The sequence below is a fragment of the Haliaeetus albicilla genome, chromosome 20 (assembly GCF_947461875.1).
Source record: "Haliaeetus albicilla chromosome 20, bHalAlb1.1, whole genome shotgun sequence".
In the NCBI taxonomy this organism is placed as follows: Eukaryota; Metazoa; Chordata; class Aves; order Accipitriformes; family Accipitridae; genus Haliaeetus; species Haliaeetus albicilla.
The window spans coordinates 12,286,822-12,314,518 of NC_091502.1; the positions used below are offsets into that span (position 1 = coordinate 12,286,822).

At 35.9% G+C, this 27,697-nt stretch overlaps 1 protein-coding gene across 3 annotated transcripts in view; it reads right to left on the bottom strand.

Moving 5' to 3' along the window:
- Positions 1–845: 845 nt before the first annotated feature.
- DYNC2H1 (dynein cytoplasmic 2 heavy chain 1) overlaps positions 846–27,697 on the bottom strand; it is a 186,908-nt gene continuing 160,056 nt past the window's right edge. For 2 of the 3 annotated variants that reach the window (XM_069808307.1, XM_069808306.1), the window contains 4 exons: positions 15,282–15,391; positions 14,853–14,934; positions 7,020–7,136; positions 846–1,429 (listed from right to left, as the gene is read on the bottom strand). In XM_069808307.1, the coding sequence (XP_069664408.1) occupies positions 1,271–1,429; positions 7,020–7,136; positions 14,853–14,934; positions 15,282–15,391 (468 nt within the window). In that variant the 3' untranslated portion in view covers positions 846–1,270. The other variant, XM_069808308.1, reaches the window with a different exon arrangement.

A 27,697-nucleotide genomic window follows, 5' to 3' on the forward strand; every position in this document is an offset into this window, starting at 1 on the left:
AAGGGATAAACAATAGAGCAGAACAGAGAAAAACACTTTCTTCAGGAAGCTAACCTGGAGATGTGGCCAATCTTTTCTCTGCTTTCCTCCCTCCCTCAAACCAACAATGTAAAATATCAAGCAAGTGAAATACAGTCTTAATTTAAATACTACTTTGAAATAGATATAAAATCTATCAGACATATCAATGCCAAGACATCTGTTTTGTTTGCTAAGCAAACTTAGAAAGTGTTTTTATGCTTTTGTCTTTTAAAAATATCTTCATGAGGTGACTCTGTAATTGCAGTTAAAAATCAGGCACTTTCAATTCTTATGTTGAGACTTCATCATTCTTCAGTAATGCTGCTTCCTGCTGGATTTGGGGTTTCCTGCTTCTATTGGGATTTTGTCCAACTGCACACCAAAGCTATGGCAGCATCCCAACATGATACATCATCAATCAGTGAAATCAAACTCGAGTATCCTGCACTAAGAACAAGACTCCAGGGGTCTCTCACATCACAGACCAAAAGCATTATTATATCCCTCTGCTTATCACTTAACAACTGAGTGAGAACCTCTTTTGTTTGTCTAAGGAATTGTTTGTCTATCTTGGGGATTTATATTCACATTCTTACTGGAATTTAGTACAGTTTCACAAAATGTTTTTTTTTCAGTAAATTCTAAATAACAACCATGATGGTAGTCTAACTGAATTTGTAACTCCACGTGAAGTTTATGAAGCTCCTATTATTTACTACCAATACAAAGAAATATGATTACAAGTAAAACATCATTAAAACAGACTGAAACATTTATCCTGATTTTTATATTCAAGTAAAACATTAAATTTCAATTACAACAGGTAAGTTTTAACATTTTATTTTATTAAATAATGGAGGCATAAGAACAACAGTTCAAAAAGGATAATGAAAAAAACTGATCAAAGAAAAAATGCTGACTTTGAATTTATATTCAATATTTATGGGCAAAACATAAGAGATTTCAGCAAGTCTGAGAAAGAAATACAGCACATTACTATCTAGAGAAACAACCCAAATTAACAGTTTGCTAAATAGTGCCATGTTAACTTTTACAATATCCCACAGATACTATGAAGTTCTATTTAAGTAGAATTAATTTTATATATTTAAAAAAATAAACAGGGGAATTTATAAACCATTGCTTTAAAAATGTATAAGCAACGAATCTAAAGTTTTCTTTTAATAAGAAGCAACTGAGATGTTTAAATGATTCTTAACTTCAAGAGTTAATTTAATGCAGTTTCAGATTACTGATTTTTTAAAAATAAAGCAGCGCCACATTGAATCCACTGGTCTTGGTTTCCTCCACAAGGTACATCAATATTTGTCACCACACGGTCTCTCTCCACGCTCGTGTAGACTGGTAAAGATATGCATTCCTCTGGAGAATATGGACCACATGCATCCTGTCAACAAACAAGTACTTAGTTATCACTTAAATAGACAACAAAACATGAGAAAGGAAAAATCTCCAATGATACAGTATCTAAAGCTGGATCTTAAGATACAGTTTAGACACTGCAGCCTTGGACAGGCAACTCTTGGTCCAGGCTACAAAGGAGAAGCATTACTAACAAAGCAGAGACTTCAGAAAATTTGCTAGACTACCCCGTAACTAAGCTTCTACTTTTCTCTCCAGTTTGTTAAACTGAAAACATGAGACAGTATGTAATAGGGGTGATCCTATGAACTACATATAAAAATCTTCTTTCAGCTAAAAATCCCCAACACTACCTGTCAAAAGCTTCTGCAAACCAGGGGCAAAAGAAGTGTTGAACAGTTCCCAGAGGGGAGAAGGCCCCTCGGGAGCACCCGTGCTGTCCTGCAGGGAGCTGCTAACCCAGGCAGGCTGGACCCCTGGGGCAGCCAGTGCTCTTGGGAAGCCCTGCTGCCGCACCTCCTCCCTCCGGCAGCGTAACCCTGCTGCTCCTCCGGTAAGGCAGCCCCGGTTCTCATCTGTGTCTGAGATACTTGCATGTGGGATACTTCAGGAACTGCGCCAAAAAAACCCTTACCCCACACTTTCCAGGCTACCATCTGGAATTAAACAATGATTTCTAACATCAGTGAATCCAAATACAAAAATTGTTCTCTGATACAGAGAGAGCTACTATACCTTACATTAGAGTCTTACAGGGCCCCCACTTAATGCAGGATATTAAGAGGAACCCAGAAGTATTAACCACAATTTAGTTAGTCCAGGACTTAAAACAAACAAAAAACCAAAGCCTAAATTCCCTAGTCCTTTCCACATACTTCTAGCACTTCAAGACATACAAGTATATGTAAGAAGTTACATTATTAGTTAAAAAAAGCAGGTTCGATGACTTTTTGATTTATTTTTTTTTAAAATGCCTTTCAATAATACTGATCACAGTTGCAGTTGTGGTTCTGTGGCACTTCTGGAAAACAGGCCATTTCCATTAAGCATCTAAATAGGAAATTATCAGCTTAACTTTAAGCATTCAGATTTGAACTGAGTGCTTTCAACTTCTGGCTGAATTAATTTATAACTAGTATTCTCCTATACATGTACTTTCCTACCGCACAGCATTAGCAGTACCAATATTACAAAGATTACAATTATATTGTAAACACTACCTGGGGAAGGACCTTGGTTGGAGCTATGGCTTTACCACTCAGCCTGTATCCTGATGAGCAAGCGATGCTCTTCTTTCAGAGCAGTCGCAGCTCCTCTCCGCTTTCTGTACTACAAACTGTGTGCACTTTCGATGCAGTTTCCTCCTAGGGCTTTGCACAGGGCATTGTCCCTATGCATGACTACAGAACTGAGCTCAAAGACTCAGTCTAGACTTCCTACAGCATGTAATTTGGGTTTCAACCCATGATGCATTTATTTAGTGTAAATAATTCAGGGTTTGATTCAATTGATACATATTAAGCATGTTTTCTGTCATACTCAAAATCTCCTTTCCTGTCAACAGGAAAACGTCAGGATTTTCAGGAACCAAATAATAAAGCAGCAGACTCATCAGAAGGGAATTTGAAACAAAAATTAGGGTCTTTTTAATGTAAATCACATCAAATGGGTCGATTGGCTGAGGCCAACTGTATGAAGTTCAATGAGGCCAAGTGCCGGGTCCTGCACTTGGGTCACAACAACCCCATGCAGCGCTACAGCCTTGGGGGAGAGTGGCTGGAAAGCTGCCCGGCAGAAAAGGACCTGGGGGTGCTGGTTGACAGCCGGCTGAATATGAGCCAGCAATGTGCCCAGGTGGCCAAGAAGGCCAACGGCATCCTGGCCTGTATCAGAAATAGTGTGGCCAGCAGGAGCAGGGAAGTGATTGTTCCCCTGTACTCGGCACTGGTGAGGCCGCACCTCGAGTCCTGTGTTCAGTTTTGGGCCCCTCACTACAAGAAAGACATTGAGGTGCTGGAGTGTGTCCAGAGAAGGGCAACCAGGTTGGTGAGGGGCCTGGAGCACAAGTCTTATGAGGAGCAACTGAGGGAGCTGGGGCTGTTTAGTCTGGAGAAGAGGAGGCTGAGGGGAGACCTTATCGCTCTCTACAACTGCCTGAAAGGGGGTTGTAGTGAGGTGGGTGCTGGTCTCTTCTGTCAGGTGGCTGGAGATAGGACGAGAGGAAATGGCCTCAAGTTGAGGCAAGGGAGATTTAGGTTAGATATTAGGAAAAATTTCTTTACTGAGAGGGTTGTCAAACATTGGAATAGGCTGCCCAGGGAAGTGATTGAGTCACCATCCGGGGAGGTATTCAAAAAGCAAGTGGACGGGGTACTTCAGGACATGGTTTAGTGGGCATGGTTGATGGTTGGACTGGATGATCTTGAAGGTCTTTTCCAACCTAAATGATTCTATGATTCTATGAAATGTGAGTTAGTGAAGCTCCAATATTAGAAAATAACTAAAAACAGGAAAAAAGGAAACTTGCAAACAATAACTATTTCAATCACTTTGCCTTGCATGTCAAGTGTAAGCCATTTCCAAAGAATTTTGTTGTTCCTTTTGAAAATCAACTTCTCGTATCTTTTGAACATCAGCGTTTAAATCCTTACAAAAGGTCTGTGCACTATAAGAGTTCTATAGAATAACTTAATAATCAGAAGCTGGTCAAAAGAACTCAGCTGTTCTCAGAAGGATTATACTTACCACAATTACCCCTTGTTAACACTACTGAAGAAGACAAAATGCTGGCCAGTCTGAGAGTAAAATGTTAATTGGAGAATTTAAGTTCTGCCAAAGCTGGGAGGCCAAAAGTTGCCCAGTTTGCCTTCAAAGACCTCTTTTTATACCTTTTTGGGTCAAAATAGCTGTTCTCGTGCCTTTCTCAATCCTACTGATGTTTTAAGGAATAACATTATTCGAGGGTTAAAACCATTCTGTGAAAGTCTTTTTGAACCACAAATCCTTATGTCCTTGGCTTACACACAGTCCAAAAATTCTCTGTCTAGACTGCCTCACACATAGTTCCATCCTGCTTAGTGACACCCTTCACAGCTTGGGATCTATCAATGAATTAAAACTGGAAAGGACCTTCACAGTTTAATGAAAACAAGCTTCATGTTAGTAGCTCAGAATACTCCATTTTGAGCACTGCAGCATTTTGAGGGAGTTCTCCCAGAAAAATCCTGTAAGCTTTTTTTTTTGAGAGAGAGAGTTCACTTTATTTTAGTTTGGTTGAAAATGACCTCAAAGCATTGCATTATAAATATGGATTTTTGCACATTAGATTTCATAAGAGATATTTATGGGGAGAAGAAAACAAATTCAAAACCTAAGAATCCTAAGATAATATGTTCTACTTCATGCACTCTTCTCCTAAGGACAGGATAATGAGACAAGAGGAAGTGCATAATATCCCGAGTCTGCCTTGGTTTCTGAGCACAGTGTTTGATTGTGGTCAATTTTTACAGTGAAGCCCACAGCAAAACAACTTAAGGGCAGAGCAATTCAGAAATGCTCTCCTTAGAGATACTTTATATCTAAAATCTGGGCAGTTGACAAGTTTTGGCCTGTGTTTTAAAAGAATTATATTTTTTTTCCAACACTAAGACTTCAGTTGCTATTAATTTCAAATATGAGGTACACTGGAAGAAGCTTAATTCACTGATTATTGAACTATCTCACTTTTATGTTTTATAGATAAAGCTCACTGCTGATGTCACATATTACTTCTGGATCTTATCTTTGAAGTTTAAAGAATACAGACAGTTATTCAGAAAAACACTTAAGCATCTGTTTTATCTCTAACAGAAGATGAATGTTTTTCAGAACAAAGAAAGAGGGTTACTTACAATCCTCATTTTCAGAGTGCATAAGATAAACATTTGGTGTTACCATGTAAAACTATGTATATTACCATCCTCCCCCGTGGCCCCCACCCCCCCCCCCCGTGTATATATTAAGATGTCTGGCAATTCCATATTTATCCTATTTACTTTCAAGTAAATTAGAAATCTGTTTATTTCTCTGAACAAAAAACTCCCTGTAAACTACTAAAGAACTGAAAAATCTTTCACTGGTCAACTTTGTAACAGGTTTTGTGGTGTTTCATTTTGTTTTTTTTTTTTTTAATTTTCAGTATTTTCTTTCCCATCAAAGAAGGGAGCAGTAGTGCAGATGATGGCTAGTATTTACTTGTGTGTTCAAAGTCTAAATCATGACCATTATACTTTGAATGCTGTACTATAATATAATGCTATTCCCTTTGCTGGGAATAACAATGAGGGGAAAAAAAAGAAAAGTTGGGATACAGTAGTGTGTTAGTAATGGAGCTCCTTGCACAATAACTATCACAATATACCACAAATCTCATCATCACCATAATTTATAATTAATAAACTCAATTCTAACTGAAGTTTCAACTACTTGGGTCCAGTGAACTTTTTTCTTTAACATTCTTCTTACCAAATCTAGGCTACTCAAGAGCGAACTCTGCAGAGTTCTCTAGGTTGCTGAATAACAAACTCCTCTAGTTAATAAATTCATTTGCTTGATGAGTTAATGTCTACAGGACAGGGTAAAAGGTGATATTATTTTTCATTTTTTATATACTGCTAATTTTATTTTTTGTGATAAAGTGGAAAAAACCTGCATCCACCCTGTTTCTCACTTTCTAAATTTACATTTGATTTTTGGTGTAAAAGTCTTAATCTATTTTCTTTTAGATCTGTATGTGGGACTCTTCTCAGCTGTCTGTCCCAGAGTTAGCAGTCTAGGCTGTCTCTAGAGTCACATCTAGACAGAGATTTATCCCAGTTACCTTATGATGGGATGGACTTCCTGAGATGCCTATCTTACTGAGACGAAAGAAGGAGCAACTAAGTCATACCAGGCAACTAACTTTTAGACAGCGAAATTTAGATGAGATGAATTCTACAATAAGCTTTCTCTGAGTTATAAGACTGTAAGTATATGAACTTGTAATTCCTACACATCCTTGAATAAGTTCTATGTAACTTTTTCCTTTATTTATCAGAGATTACTATTACAATTGGAGAGCAGAAGCAGTAACAATTTTTACTGTTTGGATTACTTCACTTTCATCTTACATAGTTCTGCAGACATTGTTTTTTTTTTAAATTAGTGTAAGTAGGTGAAATGCTTTCTTTGCTTACAAATCACATCATATTCTCTATCTTTTTATTGCTGTTGTATTTTAATTTAATGCTTAAAATGTGAAGAAAATATATTCTAGGAATGAACTCCCAAACTCATGTATACATTTACTAAATACACTTTTGAAAATATGTTAATGTTTTTTAAAAGACAAGAAAAAAAAGGTATGACTGAAACAAAGCCCTTGTCTTAATCTAAACAATAGAAGCTAAAAATATTGACAAAATGATAATAAGTTCTTGTTTTCTATAAAAGAAGTAACTGCTTTTCCTATTAAAGACAGGGATTTTTATTTTGAAATGAGGGGGAAAACAGGTCAGCAACATCATACTGAAAAGTTACTACACAGAAAAAAGCAAATTATGGGTCTTGAAAGTTTAGGGCTTTAAATAATTTAGTACCTGTGGAATCCAGGCCATGTAACAAGGGAGAACAGATGACACACTGGGAGAATCATGCAGATTTTCTGAAAGTCGATTTCCATCAAAACTGCAACCTTCCAGTTGTAAGCCACTGATCTGCCGTGGAAATATAAAATATTCAAACATATATAACAGACTTGAAATATCAGTAATGATTACACTGTGCTTTAATAAATGATCACCCTTTTTACGGTGACCAAATTTTTAAATAACAGGAAACTAATTGTTGTAATGTTCTGTGTGAGAATAGGAAACATGATTTAAAAGCAAGATCTGGACCATGCTTTGGCGTGAACTTCCTCTGATTGGGATTCACATTCTTTGAAAAGTTGGAGAAAAATACCTGTAAATTTCATCATTTATGAAACTGCAGTTGCCTGGCATTAGATTAATGGAAATATGATAGCAACAGCCAAGTACACAATCATTACAATGTCAAGAAGAGAAGAACAATCACTGAAATAAGCATGACTTCCTGCTTGGAAGTCTGAGCACAGCTTTCAAAGAATGGAATGTGCGATTACGCAGCTTCTGCAGAGGCAAACAAAATATATTGAAACAATATGAGAGAAGATTTTATTTAACATAACTCAAGATTTCTTATATAAACTGCTGTTTGGAAAAAATAAATAAGAATCCCATATGCTTCTGTAAGTAACTATGCAATGCTTTATATGTAACATGTTTTAAGTGCTTTCTTTTAATTAGTAACTACTTTCAGCCTCTGAGCTAAACATTCTCTTTTTTCTTAAGTCCTGCATAAAGTAATGACAATGATATCTAGTCTGCATTTCTTCCAAATAAAATTTTCAGTATCTGTTGATCATTTTATTTTCCCAGTACAAATAATAATAGATTGCCAGTATAAATAATAATAATAGTCAGTTTGGCCTGCTGAAGTGAGAACTTCAATTTCAGCAATAATAAAACTTAACTCAGTAATAACTTTCATGCAGCTTTTCAAAAGACTAAATCTTAAACTGGAAGCAGATGTCTAACAGAAGATACAACATGAAAATCATCTGTTATACTATCATACTAAAGCCCTGAATTAAATACATTATAGCGAGGTAGGCTTTCACCAAATGCAAGGTTCATAAAACAGTGCTAGAACTAGGAAGTACAATGCTGTTGGAAACTGGATGAGTGACCACATAACCAGAATGGAGAAAGGTATCACTTTCTAATACATTTTCTCTTGCAAGAAATTTTAAAAAGTGTAGTAAGTTTTAAGAAGTGGTTAAAGTATGATGTTACAAAGAAGATCAGTATCATAGAAGATGTAATGGAAATAATTTGCTTTGGTAATTACAGTATTCTAAAATTATTTATTTGACAAGAAAAGTTGCAATTAAACAGTAATACAATGGGGGTCACTGTCATGCTTGAAAAACAATGCTTTCCTCCCAAGTGTTGGGTTTTTTTTGTTAATACTTTACTAACAGTATACTAGCTAAGATTATGTTTTGCATTTTTAATAACTCATTATTCTTTTGATTGTAGTCAAGCATTGCAGTCTTCAAACATTTGCTTCTTTAAAGTGGTATTTCTAACTCTGAGCTGAGGACTCTTCCTTACAATGTACAAGATGCATATATACATATTCTAATATGAAAAAAAGGTTATAAAAGATTGCATTTTAAAAAGCTATAGAAAAAAGCTGTGTTTCACCTTGGTCAGACAGTGACCAGAGAAGTGGCAACATTCTTTGAAACAATCTGTGCTCCATACAGACTAGGACTCACAGTAAAGCCTACAAAACCGTGGATAACCTGAACCAAAACCAAATGGAAAGCTCAGAATAGTATGAGTTTTTCTCTAACTTCCACAAAATATTATAACAAGGCCTTAGTGAAATGAACTAAATTTTTCAGACTTTCTGTTTGGAACTGCAAAAACTTTTTTTCTCCTTCAACTTCTTGTCAAAAGCTTAAGGTCTTCTCTTCGTTATGAAAGTGTGACACTCTTCTCCCTTCTCCTGCGAAGATTAATGTGATCTTTTCTTTGAATCTTCCCTAAGATTTTCAGGTCTGTTGCTTTTAAGTTACAGTGTTAACATTTGATTTCTTTCCAAATTCAAAATCTCTCCATACAGATAAGATTTTGGAAAAAGCTGGCTTTATCTAGTAAAACAGAAGTTTGGGTGTCAATAGTCTTTAATGATAGCCTATATACACTCCAGTGTCACTTACTCTGTCTTGCAAGAACAAATATGTAAAAAAAAATAATTGTAAAAGGCACAAAAGGAATAAAGTCTTACTAATGATTATACTGAGGCTTTCCCAAAGACTCCTTCCTACTGCTCTCTGTTGTTAACATCAATACTTAAGGCCTTGCTTTATTGTATGCACAGGTTCTAGGTCACACTTTATCTCACTACAGTTGTGACTGAGTGCTTTCAAAGCTCTTATTTATCACTATTGCACAAATATTAGAAAGATTAATCTCATACGTTCTTCTTTCTGCCCTTCCTGCATTCTGCAGAGATGTTTGTTATGGAGTTTAGTTTGATAAATATGTGAGTTTGGCACAGTTATTGAGGAAAGACTAGTCTGATGAAGAGGTTTTAAAATTTATTGTTACGGTGTTCGAAGGCCTGGCCATGCTGAACATCTCTAAAAGAAGTTTCTATAGAAGTGGGTCACCTATTGAAAAATCTGTTTCTACTGCACACACATTTCTTCTTTTGATATTGGCAGTTCCTTTGACATTATAGTTATGTAAAATAACATCATTTGATCTACTGGAAAACTTCAAGCAATCATAGAAATTCTTTTGAAGATGAAGACCAAAATTTTGACTTTGATTCAATATTAAAAGACACTGAAAAATATAAAACACTGGAACAATGTACTTTCAGATACTGTTTGGCTGAGTACTCCCATAGCCATGTTCTCATTTCTATGACAAACGGTGTAGAGAAACTGCAACTACTATGAAGGACATGGATTTCACAGTATCTATAATTAGCATGCATAGTATTTTTGCGTTACTCAGCTCAGAGTAATGGCTGGAGTTGACCGTAATTTTTAAAATTTTAATTCCTACAAAGTATTTCACATTTTGCAACTATTGGTACTCGTTCAGTTTCAAAAAAGCTATTGTTACACATTACAGATTATGTTTCTTTATGTTTCTTCTTACATTTGTAGGAAGTGTGCTGATACCATGGTCCAAAGATCTCTGTTTCCAAAATTTCAAATTCTCTGCAATTAATTTTTCCTTACTATTTAATGCCATAATTTCCCATCAAAAGATACAAACTACAGCAGACTTAATGAAGTCATATTTTCACTTAATTACCTCTACAGGTATTTCAGTGTGGAGGTATACTGCAAAAAAAGACCTCCTAGGGTGCCTTATAACAGTATTCCTGTCAATTGCTAGGAGTATATTTTTGTTATTAATGCTGATACTATGTATTTCAATATTATAGTATTGCAATAAATTTTTGTTTTTCATTATGTATATGAAGCTCTGCCCAAGCTTACTACCCAAAAAGTCTCTTACGAAGTTTCTTCCTTTCCTTCATTCTTTTCTACAATAACAGAAAATGGAATGCCAAAAGGAATGACTACCTGCTTTTGTACAACAGCACAATCAGTGCACAAAGCAAATAGAAGAGATGTATTTGCATATTAGTATGTGATTATATTGCAACAGCCATACATTTTCGGTACCTTTTGTTAAAGCAATCTGAAGTGATATTAAAGAAGGTGTAATTTTATAGAGAGTGATTCTAAATCAAATGTTCACCATATCCTACTAGGAGAAATCTACTCCACATCATACTTCTAAACTATCACCTGAATTAACACTGATAATTTAACATCAGATTTGATAATCCACCCAGATTCAGGTGTATTCTTGGCCTGATTTGAGTGCTCCTCTGCCTACTTTGTAGTTACACCGACAGTTCTAGCACTTCATACTTCTAACTTACAGATGATCACACGGTATATAATTTGAAATTTTTGGCAAACAAAGATCATTCCACATGTCTACAAATGCTGAAGCACAATGCCATTTTTTAAAAGTGCAGGAAGACTGAAAAAGCATTTTCATCATACAGATCATAATGAGATTTCCACCTTCTTTTCCTTTCCAGAACAAATTCTAAGCCATCAAAAATTTTTAAAATTAAAGGCAAGAAAAAAAATCTCAAAGAACATGTCTTCAAAACAGTCATTAGCTGACAGTGTGACTAAGAAAATTATACAAAGTGTGTGTGAATCTTAGGTTTAAATTCAATATTCATCTGCATTCCTAATTGTTCCAATCCTTCATCAAAGATATTCTATTAGAATAATTAAATACCGATTGATTCAGGGACTTGAGCACGACTGTCCCATATCCCAAAATGGAGTCCCCCAACCATGTGAGTACAGAATCAAGTCTCTCAGTGGAAACAGTCACACAAAGTGAAATAGCACCATTAGCATAAATTGAGTCTGATAAGCCTCAGAATAGCCTATACTACGATGTGGTTCTTGTAGGGGATATGAGAGATCCAATTTTAAACCTGTAATCTGAATCATGTGAAGAAGTCAAATGCCGTATCAACAAATCAAATCTCCTGACAAAAATAAATCATATTTACTAATTCTACCAATTATTTTACCACAATCTTTCTGATAGTCTGAAGATCTATCATACATAAGAAGAAAGTGTCTTAGCAAAGAGAAATGAATGCAGGTTCATGCCACTTCGACAATATAATCTGAAGACCTGAAAGTTGCCAAGGGGGAGAAAACCAGCAGGATTGGGTATACCTGAGTTTATCTTATAGACGAAGAGCTGTATGATCAGGCAGGTTTGAAACTGAAACACAGTAAATCATTATGAAGAGAAAACTTCTAAAGGGGACAAAAAAAAGGTATTTGTGCAGACACAATAGTATGTCTATGCATATATACTATTAACTGAATACATTCTTATGGATACATATGAATACAGGATGCCAAGAAACATTTTACATTTATTTCAGTTATCTTATTCTGCACACAGCTGAAATGGAAACAGATCTCCTTTCACTTATGAACTGAATTTTTAAATGGGAAAAATTTCTTAGTTGTCTTATCTGCAGAAAGAAGGATATCCAGTGAGGAAGTAACAGTTAAGTATGAGGCTGAGATACACAATTTCAAACTTGTAGTGGCCTAGTTCACTGAGGATCGTATGTATTTAACCAGATCATGTGTAGCCTAAGCCAGCAAAAGTAGACAGGTTATTTTTTTTGCTAATAATTTTCACCTTGTTTTTACAACATCCTGTTGTGATTACAATTTGTTTTCTTCTATTTCATTCCTATGTAAGATTTGTTATTCATGTACTATACTTGCTATAGAAGAGATCTGATCAGCTCTGGTGCTTTTATACAATGATGATATCACCTTTAACCAAGCAAATAACTGGTGTTCTTCATAACAGCACTGCATAAACTTAACTTATCTTTTGCATAAAGTCTGGAAAATCTTTAAATAAGTCTGATACCCTATGTCTCCATGATAACTGTTTATTTAAACTTCCAAAATGTGACAGGTTTTAAAAAAAAATAATTTTACCTTCAGGCAATTGATCAAAACTACTGTGGTAGGACCATAGCAATTGTAAGTTTTCTCCATCAGTGGAGAAAGACAGGTATCTCCTGAAAGTTGTTTAACCCATTTAAGATCTGTATTGGTGCATGTCTTTCTTCATTGACAAAATAAGGCTGGTAAACTCCAATTTCTGATTTTAGTATCTAAAATTTGAGTCCCTACTCAAAATAGTTCCCCATTCTATAAGGTTAGCCTGAATTCTTGACTTTAAATTTACCAGTATCAAAATTCATATTGCTCATGTGAACCAAGCTTAACATGCAATCAGAGGACACATATTAGAGGATGATTTTTCTGAACCACTGACATTTTTATGCCCTAGTTACAGTCCATGTGGTATTTAGCTTTACTAATGTGAAAGTTTCTCCCCAGTTCTCCAAGACCACAAGGAAGGACTCACAGAAAGGAATCTAAATATTCAGCATAGCAAAGGGTTCCAAAGCCTTTCTGTGCATCAAAGATTCAAAGGAGCAGTGAAGATTCTTGCAAATACTTAATAATACAGATTCACTGAATATTGCTTTTACAGAGGAAAGGATAATATTCAAATCAAGTAAGTAAACTTAATAGAATTCCTACCTTTCGTTAAAAATAACCACTCACCTAACTGCTTCTACTATTCCTGTAGCAGAGAATTTGCTCTTAAACAAAATTCTCTTTTTATTTTTGATTTCTCTTGGAACACAAGACTCATTCTCATAAAGCGATAGAGAATACGTTAACATTTTGCCTACATAAAACCGTGACTGCTAACAGTGTATTCCAACTAATATTACCAAAAATCTACCACATAAATTTGCACATAACAAAGAATAATAAGCTTCAATACACCTAACTGGAGTGCTGTTATAAAACTCTTTCTTTTAATTACCCTTTAATTCTTTAGTTTCCAAGCAGCTATTTCAATCTAGCAGCTGTAAAATATTGTAATATTTTTTAGCATATGAAAATACTTGGATAACATTATTCACACATGGAATTCAGGTATTTGACATTGACTTCTGATGTTTTTCAAAGATAGTAGGATGGTTTTGAAGAAGTCCAGGCTTCTAGGATCTGCAGCTGACAGTTAGCCTGAGTTTGAATGAGTGGTCTGAGATGTGAAATTCCATTTTGGCTCACTGCTATGGAATTAGAAGTCTTGGCTGAATCTGGAACCTCAGAACATGTGATTTGCAGGCTCCAAGGTTTATCACATCCCAGGTTTATCCCAGGGAACCAAACTGCCCTAGAAGTCCCTTGGTTTATTTATCTCCAGGTTCTAGACTCCCATCTGGTTCTCATTAAATGAAGCAGGCAACCATTACTCTTATTTAAATACCAAGACTGAATAATTTTCTAAATTATATTCTCTAGTTCCAACAGGAATTAATTCATCAAAGTTCAAAAGACTGTATTGTATGAAGGTCAGATTGGATGATTACAGTTATCTTTTCTGGCGTTACAATCTATTAATACTTTAGGAATATGAATTCTTACACATTCAGTATTAGTAATTTTAGATAGTGTCAGCAGCCATCCCAGAACCCTAGCATCTCCCACAGCCTGTGTCTGCCTGCATTATCAGATTAGAGAAGGTGCCCTGCCACTTGCTTTCTCCCTCCTAGTCTAGCAATCTCTCTGCTTTAGCTGCACATCAGCACATAGTCGCGTGGCGAGTGCCTTTACTTATTCACCCATGTTTCTGTGAGAATGCAGTTTTAAGTGCTGTGCTCTTTGCTGAACACAGCACTTTGAGCTGTGCAGTATCATCGTGGGACCAACATACCCATTGGAAGATGTAGCATAGAAAACTTACTTTGTGAATTTCCTACAAAATTAAGTATAAAAAAGGTGCACAGAGAACTGGATTCAGCCAAAGTGGCAGTGCCACCTGAAATGTTAAGAAGCTAAACTGAACCATTTGTGGATTCATCTCTGCTGTCTAAGCAATCAGTAGTGACTTTATGGTTGCTGGCTATAGTCCTAAGCATCCGTTAAAAAACTGTTGGGTCTTTATCATATCAAAACCTAGTCATATTATAGTTTACTTTGGTTTGTTTACTTCCTTAGAAGTCTCTTTTCAGCGATACCACTAACCAGCCTTTGTATGTCAGGTACACCAATATTTATAGCTCAGTTATAGATACATAGAAAGTTTATGGACAGATGACTTGGACTATGCTAATAAAACATCCTCATAAAATTCTAGTAAAACATCTTAGCAGAATACCTTAACTTGGAGTTTGCCTTCCTGTATTCGCCCTTTCCATGATGCTGTAAATTTAAGGCTGTCCACTGAGCAGCTCATTATTCTGCAGAGGAAACATATATACAGTAAATCTTAGAGACATATAACAACAGGAAATGAAATACAAAAACAAACCCCATGTATTTTCAGAGTGTACCATACCATACTAAGTCTTACTTTGAAGAAAAATAGATTTTTAATTTCATCTAAAATAAAAAAAGTCAGCATTTAAACAAGTAACTCACAGCTATTCTACTTCAGTGCAAGTAATAAAAATGAGATGACTAATGACTAATGGCAGCAATTGACGTAATTAGTTGGATCTGTGTCCTGAAAATGAAATAACCATCTTCACACATAGGGAGCAATAGCACATTAGCACAAATAGGTAGATTATTCTTCCCTTATTACCGTGCAGTCTCCTGGCGTAACGCATTAAGAAACGTGTCTGGATGAAACAGTTCTGAAAGGTCAAGGGTGTCTGACAGTAGCTTCTGTTTCTCTGCTTTTTCTACCCAATTCTAAAAGAGGAAAAAAAAAAAAAAGGAAAACAAAGAATCCTGAAGTTATTGCCTGATTTTTTAACATTTTGTGTTAATGTGGGTTTGTCAATTATTATGATTAATGAAAAATGTTTGTGTAAATATACTGTAACCTCAAAGATTAATACTAATTTCAATTATTTCAAACTGGTAAACAGAAAACTAACACCATTTAAGAGTATAAAGAAAACCAGCAGTTTATGTGCAATGTGACTGATCCATTCTAAATAAACTTCTGTTCAATTCTTTGTACAGTGCAGCTCACTTGTACAATGAAACTTTTATCAAGTTTCTAACATTCTATTGAAACCCTGTTTCACCTTTACTAACAGTAGACTTCATGTTTTCCACCCAAATGGTTGTCATTACTGTCTTTGCTTTACTAAGTTCAGGTAAATAACTGCATTCCTTTCAAGTATGCTTTAATATCATTCTTTTGTGTAAACTGCATATTAAATTCAAGAAACACCTGATTTTCAATCTGCAGTAAGAGTTTTTATAAGTACTTACCAACAATTTGTTTAAAAATATCTCTTAGTATTAGGTTGATGCTGCCATTTTTAGTATATTAGTTTGAGACATGAATTCACAGAATTTCTGATAAGATAAAAACTGGCCCCCGTTATATTTGGTAATAAATGAAACTAATAGAGGTGGGGGGAATAGCTGGCCTCAGTGATGCTTACAGAACACATGCCCCAACCTACTTGTTTCACTCTGTCTTACATGCAGCTATGAAGCCCGTCACTAGGAGCAGCAAGCTTGGAATTTCCCATCAACGCAAAGCATTATGTGCCAACATGAGAAAGACACATATTGCACCTTGCAATCTTGATAAACCATGTGTCTTAAGTAATGAAATCTGAGTTTGATCCTCAAAACACTAACAATCTCAGACTAAAGAATTTATTATCTTCAGACAAGTTATTTAGGTACCTGAGTGGTTATGCAACAGTCCATACTCAAGGGCACTCAACACAACACTCAAAATCCTGTGTTTTGAAACTTTTATACTGTACATCTTTGGTACAATTTCTTTACATGGTATAGTCACAGTCCTGACTATAGTACTGTAGTACAAACGTTAAGTTACTGTACAACCTACTCTGTAAGTAGTTGCAAGCCATATGCTTTTGCATAGAAAGATTAATGTTTAATACTAAACCAGAAAATAATCAGACTAGGATTCCACATTCTATCACTAAACAAAGACAAACTACGCTCCTTTTTAATACCAACTACTAGAAGATTATGAAATTACTCTAGTCACTGAATAAAAAATCTTGGAAGCTACACTCTCATTACACAATGCACCTGCCAGGCACCCTATCTTGTTTAAAAAGTACTATACTGTATTTTTTGAGTTGCTGACAGACAAATAATTCCACAGAAGCATCTTGGAAGTAACAAAATCATCCAAAATACAATTAAATATCACTCAGTAAATTTTATTTTGTCAGTGTCAGACACATCTCCACTTCAAACACTGAAGTTCAAACAATGTTCAAACACTTAATCAGTGATCTTTTTATCTGTCACATCACTGATTATGAGCCCTCAACCCAAATGATTATGAATCTGTTAGGAGATTTTTGCTTTCCATTTTCATTAGCTAAATGTACACACTTAATGACTCTTGTCTGCATGATTCTTTTAATGACTTTATATAACAGTCTCTTTTATCATATAGCAGTAACTCTGCATTCTGGTGAGGACAGATTTTGTAAATTGTTTTGTGTAATAAAAGTAGACACAATCGTTTCAACTTGTATTTAATATAATCATTCTATTGCTGTCATCAAATAAACTTTTAATGTAACTGCTAAAGAGAAACACTGTCAGGAACATAGATGTTTATATTCCATCCAATTAAAAGACCAGTATGGGTGATATTAATTCTGAAGTCATATAAGTAAGTAGCACTGGGAAATACACAATAACAAAAACTTTCATTAGATCACAAAAGCGAAGTTTGTAATTGCTTGTACTGCTCTACATAAAGCTGAAGGTATAGCTAATTCACAGCTGTTTAATAAATAATTTAAGATTTAAATGCAATAAAAATGATAATAAAATGTATTTTACAACACAAGTGTAAAAAATATCGCTATGCTTATTCTCTTTTTTGACTTATATGACCACATGGCTGCACGTTAGTGAAGTGCTACAGTCTCAAAATACAACACCACTATATTAAATGCATTGTTTGTCACTAGTACATCCACTACCACTGCCATAACGCTTAGAAGAGATCAGGTCTTGAAGGGAAGGAATTTTAAGCTAAGCTGCAGAAAGACTGAAGTGACTTTTCTTGAAAGGGAGAAATCCTGTAACAGATTAGCTACAGTACCTTCATCTCCCTCTTCTATCCCAACTCCAATAAAAACATACATGGACTTCATTTGTCAAAGTGATGCAAAGTTGTTTGACTTCTTATTGATCTTGGATGGCCATGTAGCATTTCAGACTTCTTCCATCACCAATGCAGTAGAAAACTTTGCCTTTCCTGCCAGGTAGGCCAAAATAATCCATGCATTTGTCACTTGCCAGCTGGATTACACCGAGAAGACTACTATCATCTCCAAGATGGTGTAAAATCTAGCTACTTGTCTCTTTGTGGCTCAGGCCAATACCCATGCTCTCTCAACTGCTCCCTCACTCCTACCTCCCATAATATGGTCTTTAACAGGTTTACTGCAATTCAGGATTTGTTTTTCTTCAAAACAGCTAATAGTCAAGATCTAAACTCACTAAAGGCAGCTTTCAGTGTATGAATTAATGCTACATTTTTCATTAGATATGGCAGCTATAACATCTGAGAAAAGGCATATGAAAGCTGAAATGTTGTATAACTTGTTTTAAAAAATAAATTCACATTATATCAATAATTTCTATTATACCAATAATGTGGTCTACAAGTCCAAATATCCTAACCCTGAAAAGATTTATATTACAAAATAAAATTAAAAAAATCTATCATACTCTCTTCTTTGTAACTGTTTATTTCAGTATTTCAATATTTCATTATTTCAATATTTCCTGAATCTTTCAATATTACAATGAAACTGGAAATTGAAGTTTGAACTGTGCATGATAGATTAATTTAGCATATGATGATTATAAATATAATATCAAAACTTATCAGCAATACCCAAAATGCTTGCAAAGCAATACCTAGCAGCATATTTCAAAACTTCAATTAATGTGAGGTTCTGTTTGGTATAATAAAAGGATTTTTTTTTTTACAAAAATAAATCTCTAAGTGCAGTCACTTTTCATGTCTCTTAACATCCAAGAAGCATCTATTCCATCTTCAGAGAGAAGGCTTTCGTATATTCTATAATCCCAAAGCAAACTGAGCACCTCATATTGAACAGTGGAAGGAATAAAGAGGCTGCCAGATTTTCACATCATTTATACAACTTCAGGATCACAGAACTCCTCTACAATGAATCAAGTACTTTTCCTTCAGCTGTTTTAATTCTTTGCAAATGTAGTCTTTTCTACTGTTTTTCTGTTGGTGCGGTCCCAGAAGAGAGATATTGAATAACATATAAATCACTATAGAAGTGATTTTATTTTCTGTGCCTAGATGGAAAATTGTATTCAGTGTTATATGAATATGCATAGCCAGAAACCATAGAGTACAATTCTGGTTTTCCACTCATTTTAGAGGAATTCAAAGTTACTAGGGAAAAAAAAAATGCAGGACTTTTTGGATAAGTCAGAGCAAACAATGGTGAGTAGCACTGCTAGTACTAGTACGTATTCAGTTAACCAAAGTTCGGATTAAGGCAAAGGTCAACCAAGCAGTTATGCTACAGTCCTATTTTCCTCACGGTGCAGCAGCTGTTCCATAGGTGTGCTCCTAAGTGTTGGCATTCAGTAGTAAATGCCAGCAGAAGTAGTTGTATTACACTCCAAAGAAATGAAATAGAGGTATTTTTTCTGGCATTGAGCACAGAGGGGGTAACGCGTAGCTTCTCAGGAGCAACTGGCATACAACATTTGCTTCCTTGTGGTAACTTTTTTTGTATGTGTAATCTTTGAGTTATTATTCTTGAGCTAGTTGTCCTTTATTAAATGAACGTGTGAATACTGCAGTATTTCAGGTATATGATAAGGTGTTGGCACATACTATCTTTCAAATGGTAAATCACAAAGGAATTTTTAATTTAGAGTCTTATTTTTGTTTTAAAAGTTTTATTTTCTTTTCTCTTTTTTAATTTTTTTTAATTTATTTTTTTTATTTTAGACCATGCAGACCAAACCTGCTGGTTAGTGCTTTAAATAAAATACCTTTATTTCTTTATTTTGGTTTGGCATGTCTCAGAAACCCCATTTGTTCAGGAAGTCTGAATACTAACACAACAGCACAGTGTTAAGCATAAAAATTCTGAGTCCATTAGCATCAATGTGCTAGCTAACGATGTGCCAGAAGCAGATGTGCAGTAAGGCATAGCTGAGGGAAGCATTAACAAATGTAATCTCATTCCAGTTACTGTATTAATTTATTCTTATCAAAACAGGAACTTAACTTTCCATGAAATGCTGTTTCCTACATTTAATAAGGATACCAGAATGATGATGCTGCATAAGAACTCTAACATCATATTGACAAGTTCGTGATTGATGTATGCCAAAAATATCTACTTTCAGATATTTCCTATATGGTCACTAAACACAGAATCCAGTTAGACAGTACTCTTACGCTTCATGCCTTCTAGTCTTTTCTTTCTCCACAACTGAATAAATCAGTTACTAGGTGCTAGATTGCATTTGCAGTTATGTAGAGTATAACTGGGTAAGGAAGCGTAAGAGCTAGAGCTATTCCTTGGTAGAACCAGAAACTACAAAACGTGCAGAGCAAAGGGGACAAACATTCAAAGAAACTTCAGTGTCTTCTCCTTCTGAAAGAGATTAGAGTCCTACTTCCCACCTCCACTGGTAAGAGGTTACAGGGGAGGGAAAACAGTGGCACATAATATTAATTTGCAGATAACAGACAAGACTGCCTACCATAATCCTTGGACAAAGTCAGAACTACACCAGACATAATTCCTCTGCAGAGCTCTAGAGCAGGGATGCTGAAATCTAGATTGTGATGGTGCTGGTGTGACTAAACACGGGTACAGAATAGTCAATGTATTAGGCACTAGTAATGATGGGATGCACTGCAGTGATTTGTTTTATAGTACCAGTTTGAAGGCTATGTTACACACAAGGAGAGCTTATTTTGCTATGGTTCATTTTCTCTGGTCAACATCCCATGAGATACAGATTTTCCATTAAGCATCTCCCTCACAGACCTTGTTTCTCTTCTGAAACAATGACCCCTTGGACTGCAGTCACCAGTCTCTCTCTTCTTTTTTCTTTCTTTTTTTTTTTTTTTTTAACTGTTTCCAGTCATTTATTTTCTGATAACACCCTCTCTTGAGGCTGTCAAAATTCACAGAAAATCTCTCAGCCATGCCTGTGTCTCAGAACTCTCCTCTGTTAGCAACTATTAAGGCTTAACCTAACTCTCAGATATGTATGCCATGGTTATCAAACACACTGAAGCAATCTAATCAGAAATTGTTTAACTCTGTGGGGTACATATCCCAAAATATACCACAATGAAAAGGCAAACTATTTTTCTAGAAGGAAAAAGAGATCACAGAATGCAAACAGTGGCTGATACAACCCCAGTCTAAGCAAAGGAAGTGTAAGATTGCATGGCCATGTCTGTGACATGGCATCCTGGGACACACTATGCTGGCTCACGCTAAAGCTACTTACACTCCATTGAACAGAACACTGCAACACAGGATTACTGCTCAGATTATCAAATGGTTTGTTTAACAAAGCATAACTTTGTGTAGACACAGAAATGAATTACATTTTTTTTTTTAGTTGGTGTAATAAGCTGGTATGGATTGTTGTTTGTTCCTACATAGTAAAGCCAAGGCATTTAGAGTTAAGGCATCTCAAGTATAATATATGAGTTATTTGAAGCCCATAAAGCCTTTAAACCAGAATGGGAAATTTTTTATTGTGGCCAACCCCAACAGAACAGCTCATCATTAAGGCTGTAGGTGTCTTTCAGATGTCCTGCCACACTTGAGGGCTAAGAGAATACTGAAGAGCAGTAGTATGGCATGAAGCTTCATTCAAACCTGTTCTCAGGAAGTAACCCAGAGAAAGATGTTATGGAGTAATTTAGGGAAAAAATATTGCACACTTTGTTAAATAGCACACTCTTTTTTATTTTTTAACTGCATTTTTGTTTTCTATTTTTTAGATACAATGGGTTTAGTTTTAGAATTATTTCTGTTATAGAAATAATTCATTCATAAAATTAAACAACTGGAAGCAATAATATCTATGTCATTTTGATACCTACTGGAAGAAATTTTGAAGTATCCTACAGTATCATGGAATCATAGAATAATTACAGTTGGAAGAGCTCTGGAGATCTCCTAGTCCAACTCCCCACCCTCGATGAAGGGCCAGCCCAGGGCAGGTTGCTCAGGGGCTTCTTCAATGATACTTTAAATATCTCAAATGATAAGAGATTCCACAACCTTCTCTGGGCTGCCTGTTCCAGTGTCTGACCATGCTGAACATGATTTTTTCCTTCCAAATGCCTAATCAGAGTTTCCTTTCTTGCAACTTGTGTCTGTTTTCTCTTAGCTGATCTTAGTAACTGCCACGATGTATGTCTAAGCAACACATGAAACATTTGAAATTTTCAGGGCATATAACTAGATATATCACTACTAAATATTTAACATTTAAAAGAGAAATACTCCACTGAAGTGGCACAAATCAAGTGCATATTCATTAGAGCAGATCTGACCCAAAAGGTACACTAGAGAAGTTCTAAATTATAAAATTGTAGACTTTAGGTTGAAAGGGACCTCTGAAAGTCATCTGATCTAATCACAGCTGTAAGTAGGGCCAAATTCAATGTCAGTTTAGGTTGCTCAGGGCATTGTCTACTCTACTTCTGTGTATCTCCAAAACTAGAGATTCCACAAACCTCTCTGTGCAACCTGGGCAAAGTTTTTTTCAACCAAACAGCCAAAAACTGGACAAGTGCTTCAGATGTGGCCTCAGAAGTGCAGAATAGGAAGAAATAACAACTCCCTTTGACCTTTAATAAGCTCATTAAGAATTTTGCATTTCTATGGTATCATGATATCATGGGTGACACATATTTTTAACAAATTTGCAGCTAATAAGCAACACAATTTTATTTTTATTATTCTAGTAATATCTTACTGTATTTTTTACTTGATGGGTTCTTCTGTTGATACATTCAAATCATCAATTTTTACTTTCTCAGTCTGATGAGAATAAAATACGTGAATACACATGACTGAAGAAATCTTTTTTCTGGCTTCATAATTTCCATATCTGAATAATGAACAATATTTGGTTTAGTTTTAAATTATTTACTGCATTTTGCCTGATATGCAGATAATTTCAGTTGATTAAATTTATCACATGGGATCATGAAATATTAGAAATTACACTGAAAACGGTAATTACAGAGAACCTAAAAGAAAATACGTCTTATGTGTAAGGAAAAGCATACATAACACTGTACAACAGTACAAAGCTGGTGGGAAATTTGAAAGTCAAGCTCAGATGTAGAGGACAGGTTCCTCATTGGATCATAACTCTCTTAGTTCAGAGTGACTACATGGAACTAACAATATAAAAATATCACTGCCTGCAAATGTGCTTTTACACATTCTCCTCCATGTAAGGGCACACATTCTAAGTGAGTTGCTATTTATAGCATTCAGTTGAATACACTGGAAAACATACTATAGAGCAGAAGGGTATTTACCCTTCTTGCCTTTAAGCTTCACGTACATGCCTAAAATGGGGATCTAAGCTTCCTCTCACTCTTAAAAACTCTTCTCCTTTGACACAAGGTTTGGGGTTTTTTTTCCTCAATTACTTACCTTGCTGAACATTTAGAGACAAAGACCACACCAAGAAGAACTCTACTAAGACCAAAAATACCCCCAAACCCCAAACCAGAATGCCTTTGTGTTTACTCCAGTTTTAAAATACAGTCATGACAACAGAGTTGCTGAATGCACTTGCATCCTGCACTGGTTGCTTTATATGAATGTGAATTCCCAAGAGTAAAACTACTGCACACACAACAGATAAACAAGGATTTAGTCAAGAATCACTGTCATGAGGTTTTCCTTCACAAACTAAATTTGAGATGACAGCTCTGAAACTTTAACAGCTCTGAAATTTTAAATCTTTTTTTATATTTGTACAGGAGAACAATATGAAACTATGTTATCATTTCAACTTCAGCTATATGGATTCTCCTTCAAAGAGAGAAAGATAGGTCAACATGCAGCTACGTTCTGCCTTCCCCCAAGGAAATGCCAAAAAGATTGCTAATTAGGGATGATGCTTGCTTGTGGAATGGCAATGCGTTTCTATTAGAAAATGGGCTTACTTTTTAATATATGTATTTGCAAATAGTATTTGTGGAATAGTTATATCGTGTTACCATTGATCTTGACAAATTAAAATCTCAAATCAAGAGATGAAAGATTTTGTAAACTATTCACCAAGCCAGTTCCCACCAAAACATCTACAGTTCAAAACAGAACCATGATCACATCTACTTACTTTTTAGTTAAAAAGCTGTTTTATTACTCTAAGAAATTTATTTCTATGCATGCATGTATCACTATGAAATCACAACTGTAAATTAAACAATAAAGGATTTTTAACAGAGTGCTTATTATTAGTAGATACAATATTTGTGTCGATATAGTGGTGATCAGAAGAGCAGGTTACTGCAACCGAGTTGTCTAGAAAAAAGCAAAGGAGATTGATGGAAAATACCTGCAAATTGGTGTATTAGCATGCATTGCAACATTCTCATTTATTAATGGCTGGAATTTAAAATTACCAAAGTCTTTGACAGCATAACATAAGGAGACTCATTTTCATATGCAAATGATAATAACATCCTTTTCTACCACTTGTACTATAATTAACCTTTTTTTGCTTGAGCTTTTATCAGACAAGACTATCCATTTTACTGTGCCTTCTCTTTTGCACACAGCTTTGTCCATGATAAAGGAAAAGAGATACAATGAAAAACAAATTATTAGAAACTGAGCAATCTACAGTTTAAATTTTAACAATTTAAATGCTTACGGTTTATTAATGTTTTATCATTGTATCTTTTCAGATTGCTTCTTGTATTGTGAAAATGTATTCTGTAGCTTAAAGAGAAAAATTAGTGAATGGTAATTATTTTATTAGATAAAGTATATCAACTAGAGCTTTAAATCTTATACAATATATGGTACAGTTTCTTGTAACTTACCGAGTATATAAATACTAACTTGCGTCCATAAAAGAAATACAGAACACTAAATCTAGTTCTTTTAAATTTAAACTGTGGTTAGAAAAAAAGATCCTTTTCTTTAAAATAAGGTAACTTCTCAGGAAGTGCATAGAGACAATGACCTGGGTTTTTCTTCTGTTTTTTGCAACACTTATAAAAAACTTCTTATAAGTGATCATCTTCTGCAATCAATATTCTACAATCAGACAGCTGAACAAAGTGGTACGATAAAGGATGCTGCTCAAACTTCTGCTTATAAGGTAGTATTTAATAATTAAAAAAGAATAGCCATTCTCTCAAAACATGCTTAGAATTCTGAGAGTTTAATCAATAGGAGTTGAATTCTGTTGAAACAGATTACTTTTCAAAACATTTAAGCCTGATGTTTATAGAAAAGCCTGTAACTTGTGGATGCCTCAGTTTAAGAGCATCTAAGCTTCATTGGGATTAAGCTTCGACAACTCACAATGAAACCAAACAAAATGCAGGTAGAGATGTCTTTCTTTTTCCAAAGCTGCTTTTTAAAAACTGTTTTTCCATGCATAAAGGAAATTGTTTTCCTAAAACTTGAGATAATCCTTGCTTGTTGACAACCAAAAAATATTTCCATTTAAAACAGCAGAGTTTGCAGACTTAGTGTGAAAACCCACTGTATTCTGCAGGAAAAGAATAATTTCACTACAAGAAATCATAATTGCAGTACCTCTGGAAAAGTCTTGAATTGGTGCACAGAACAAAAAAGAAAACTTAAGGGATCCTCCCACCTCAGGCACCCATGCATGAACACAGCTTTCTGTAAGTCACAAGAGAATACAAACTCTCTGACTTCACTTCAGCTTCTGCTTTAGCTTCCTTGGAAACTAGACCTTATTTTCAGTGGACAACACCTATGACCTGTGCAAGCCTGACACCTTCATCTTACTTTCCGTGTGGCCTCTTCTTTGGATAGCTTATCTTTATAAAGCACTACTACTCTACACTGGCCACTACTTAATCAATACAATCTAACTGAAACAGTGATTAAAAAGGGACATGATACAACAGCTGGATCTATCAGAGCTTCAAATTTGCCTATTACATGAGAGACAAAGAAAAGATCTACATTTTTATAGTAGTATTTGCAAATTTCCATTTTTTACCAAGCAGTTATCACTTAGATAAAAGGTCTTGAAAGATGTATCCTGGCTGATAAATTCTGAACAAAGTGAAATCATGCTGCAACATGATGGGAGCTGTGGGAGCCAATTAAGGCTCAGTTTCATAGCAAACTAAGTGGGATTACTTAAAGGGGTATAGGCCTTATTATGGAGTGCCAAACTGGGTGAATTTGGGGACTGAACATGACAATTCTGGGATTGTACAAGATTTATTATGGGATATTTAAGGGAAGGACCAAAAGTGGGGAAAGGATGGGTGACAAACATGAATTGGAAAACAGAGAGAGAGGTATAAAAGAGAAGGTTGCATGTAGGGAGGCTGCTGGTCAGTACACTTTGTCCAAATTTGCACCTGATCACCAGAGTCTCTCCTATCCTTTTAAGCTCTATTTTTAGCTATTTTTGGGGGGCAAGTGTGTTCTCGATATGGGGGAAGGGAATCCACTAGCAAACTTCTAGCAGTACCAGCCAGCAGGAGGATGAGAGGTCTGGGAGCTGTGTGCTGCAGACTGAGGGATTGGAAGCAGGACAGTGGAGACACCAGAAATCAGTGAGACTTGTGAATAGTGTTTTCCTTGAGCAATGAACCACACAAATAGGATAGGGCTATTCGTGCTGTCTGTGTTTATGCAGCTGCCTGTAAAGGTACCGTCCTCCTCTGTTAGCCTGAGTGTGGTTGGCTGTGTCTGTACAGAGTATGCAAGAGTGCCTATTTTGGGATTCATGCTCAGCCTCTATTTCTCGGATTTTATGTGCATACCATCTATTTTTGCATTAAGACTGATTTATAGGCTGGTCCTCAGAGTTCTTGAACTCAGTGAAAATTGAGAGGGTGCATAGCAAGCTCAATACCCTGGACTTCAGGAGAGCAGACTTCGGCCTCTTCAGGATCTGCTTGGTAGAGTACCATATGATACAGCCCTAAAGGGAAGAGGGGCCCAAAAAAGCTGGTTGATAGTCAAGGATCACCTCCTCCAAGCTCAGGAGCGATGCATCCCAACGCAAAAGAAGTCAGGCAAAAAGCCAGGAGGCCTGCATGGATGAACAAGCAGCTCCTGGACAAACTCAAACACAAAAAGGAAGCCTACAGAGGGTGGAAGCAAGGACAGGTAGCCTGGGAGGAATACAGAGAAATTGTCTGAGAAGCCAGGGATCAGGTTAGGAAAGCCAAGCCCTGATAGAGTTAAATCTGGCCAGGGATGACAAGGGCAACAAGTACATCGGTGATAAAAGGAAGTCTGGGGAAAATGTGGGCCCTCTCTGGAAGGAAACAGGAGAACTGGTTACCCAGGATATGGAGAAGGCTGAGGTACTCCACAACTTCTTTGCCTCAGTCTTCACCAGCAAATGCTCCAGCCACACCACCCAAGTCACAGAAGGCAAAGGCAGGGACTGGAAGAATGACGAACCAGCCACCACAGGAGAAGATCGGGTTCGAGACCATCTAAGGAACCTGAATGTGCACAAGTCCATGGGACCTGATGAGATGTATCTGAGTCCTGAGGGAACTGGCAGATGAAGTGGCTAAGCCACTATGTGTCATATTTGAGAAGTTGTGGTGGTCCAGGAAGTTTGCACTGACTGGAAAAGGGGAAACATAACCCCCATTTTTAAAAAAGGAAAAAAGAAAGACCTGGGGAACTACAGGCCTGTCAGTCTCATCTCTATGCCCAGCAAGATCATGGAGTGGATCCTCCTGGAAACTATGCTAATGCACATGGAAAATAAGCAGGTCATTGGTGACAG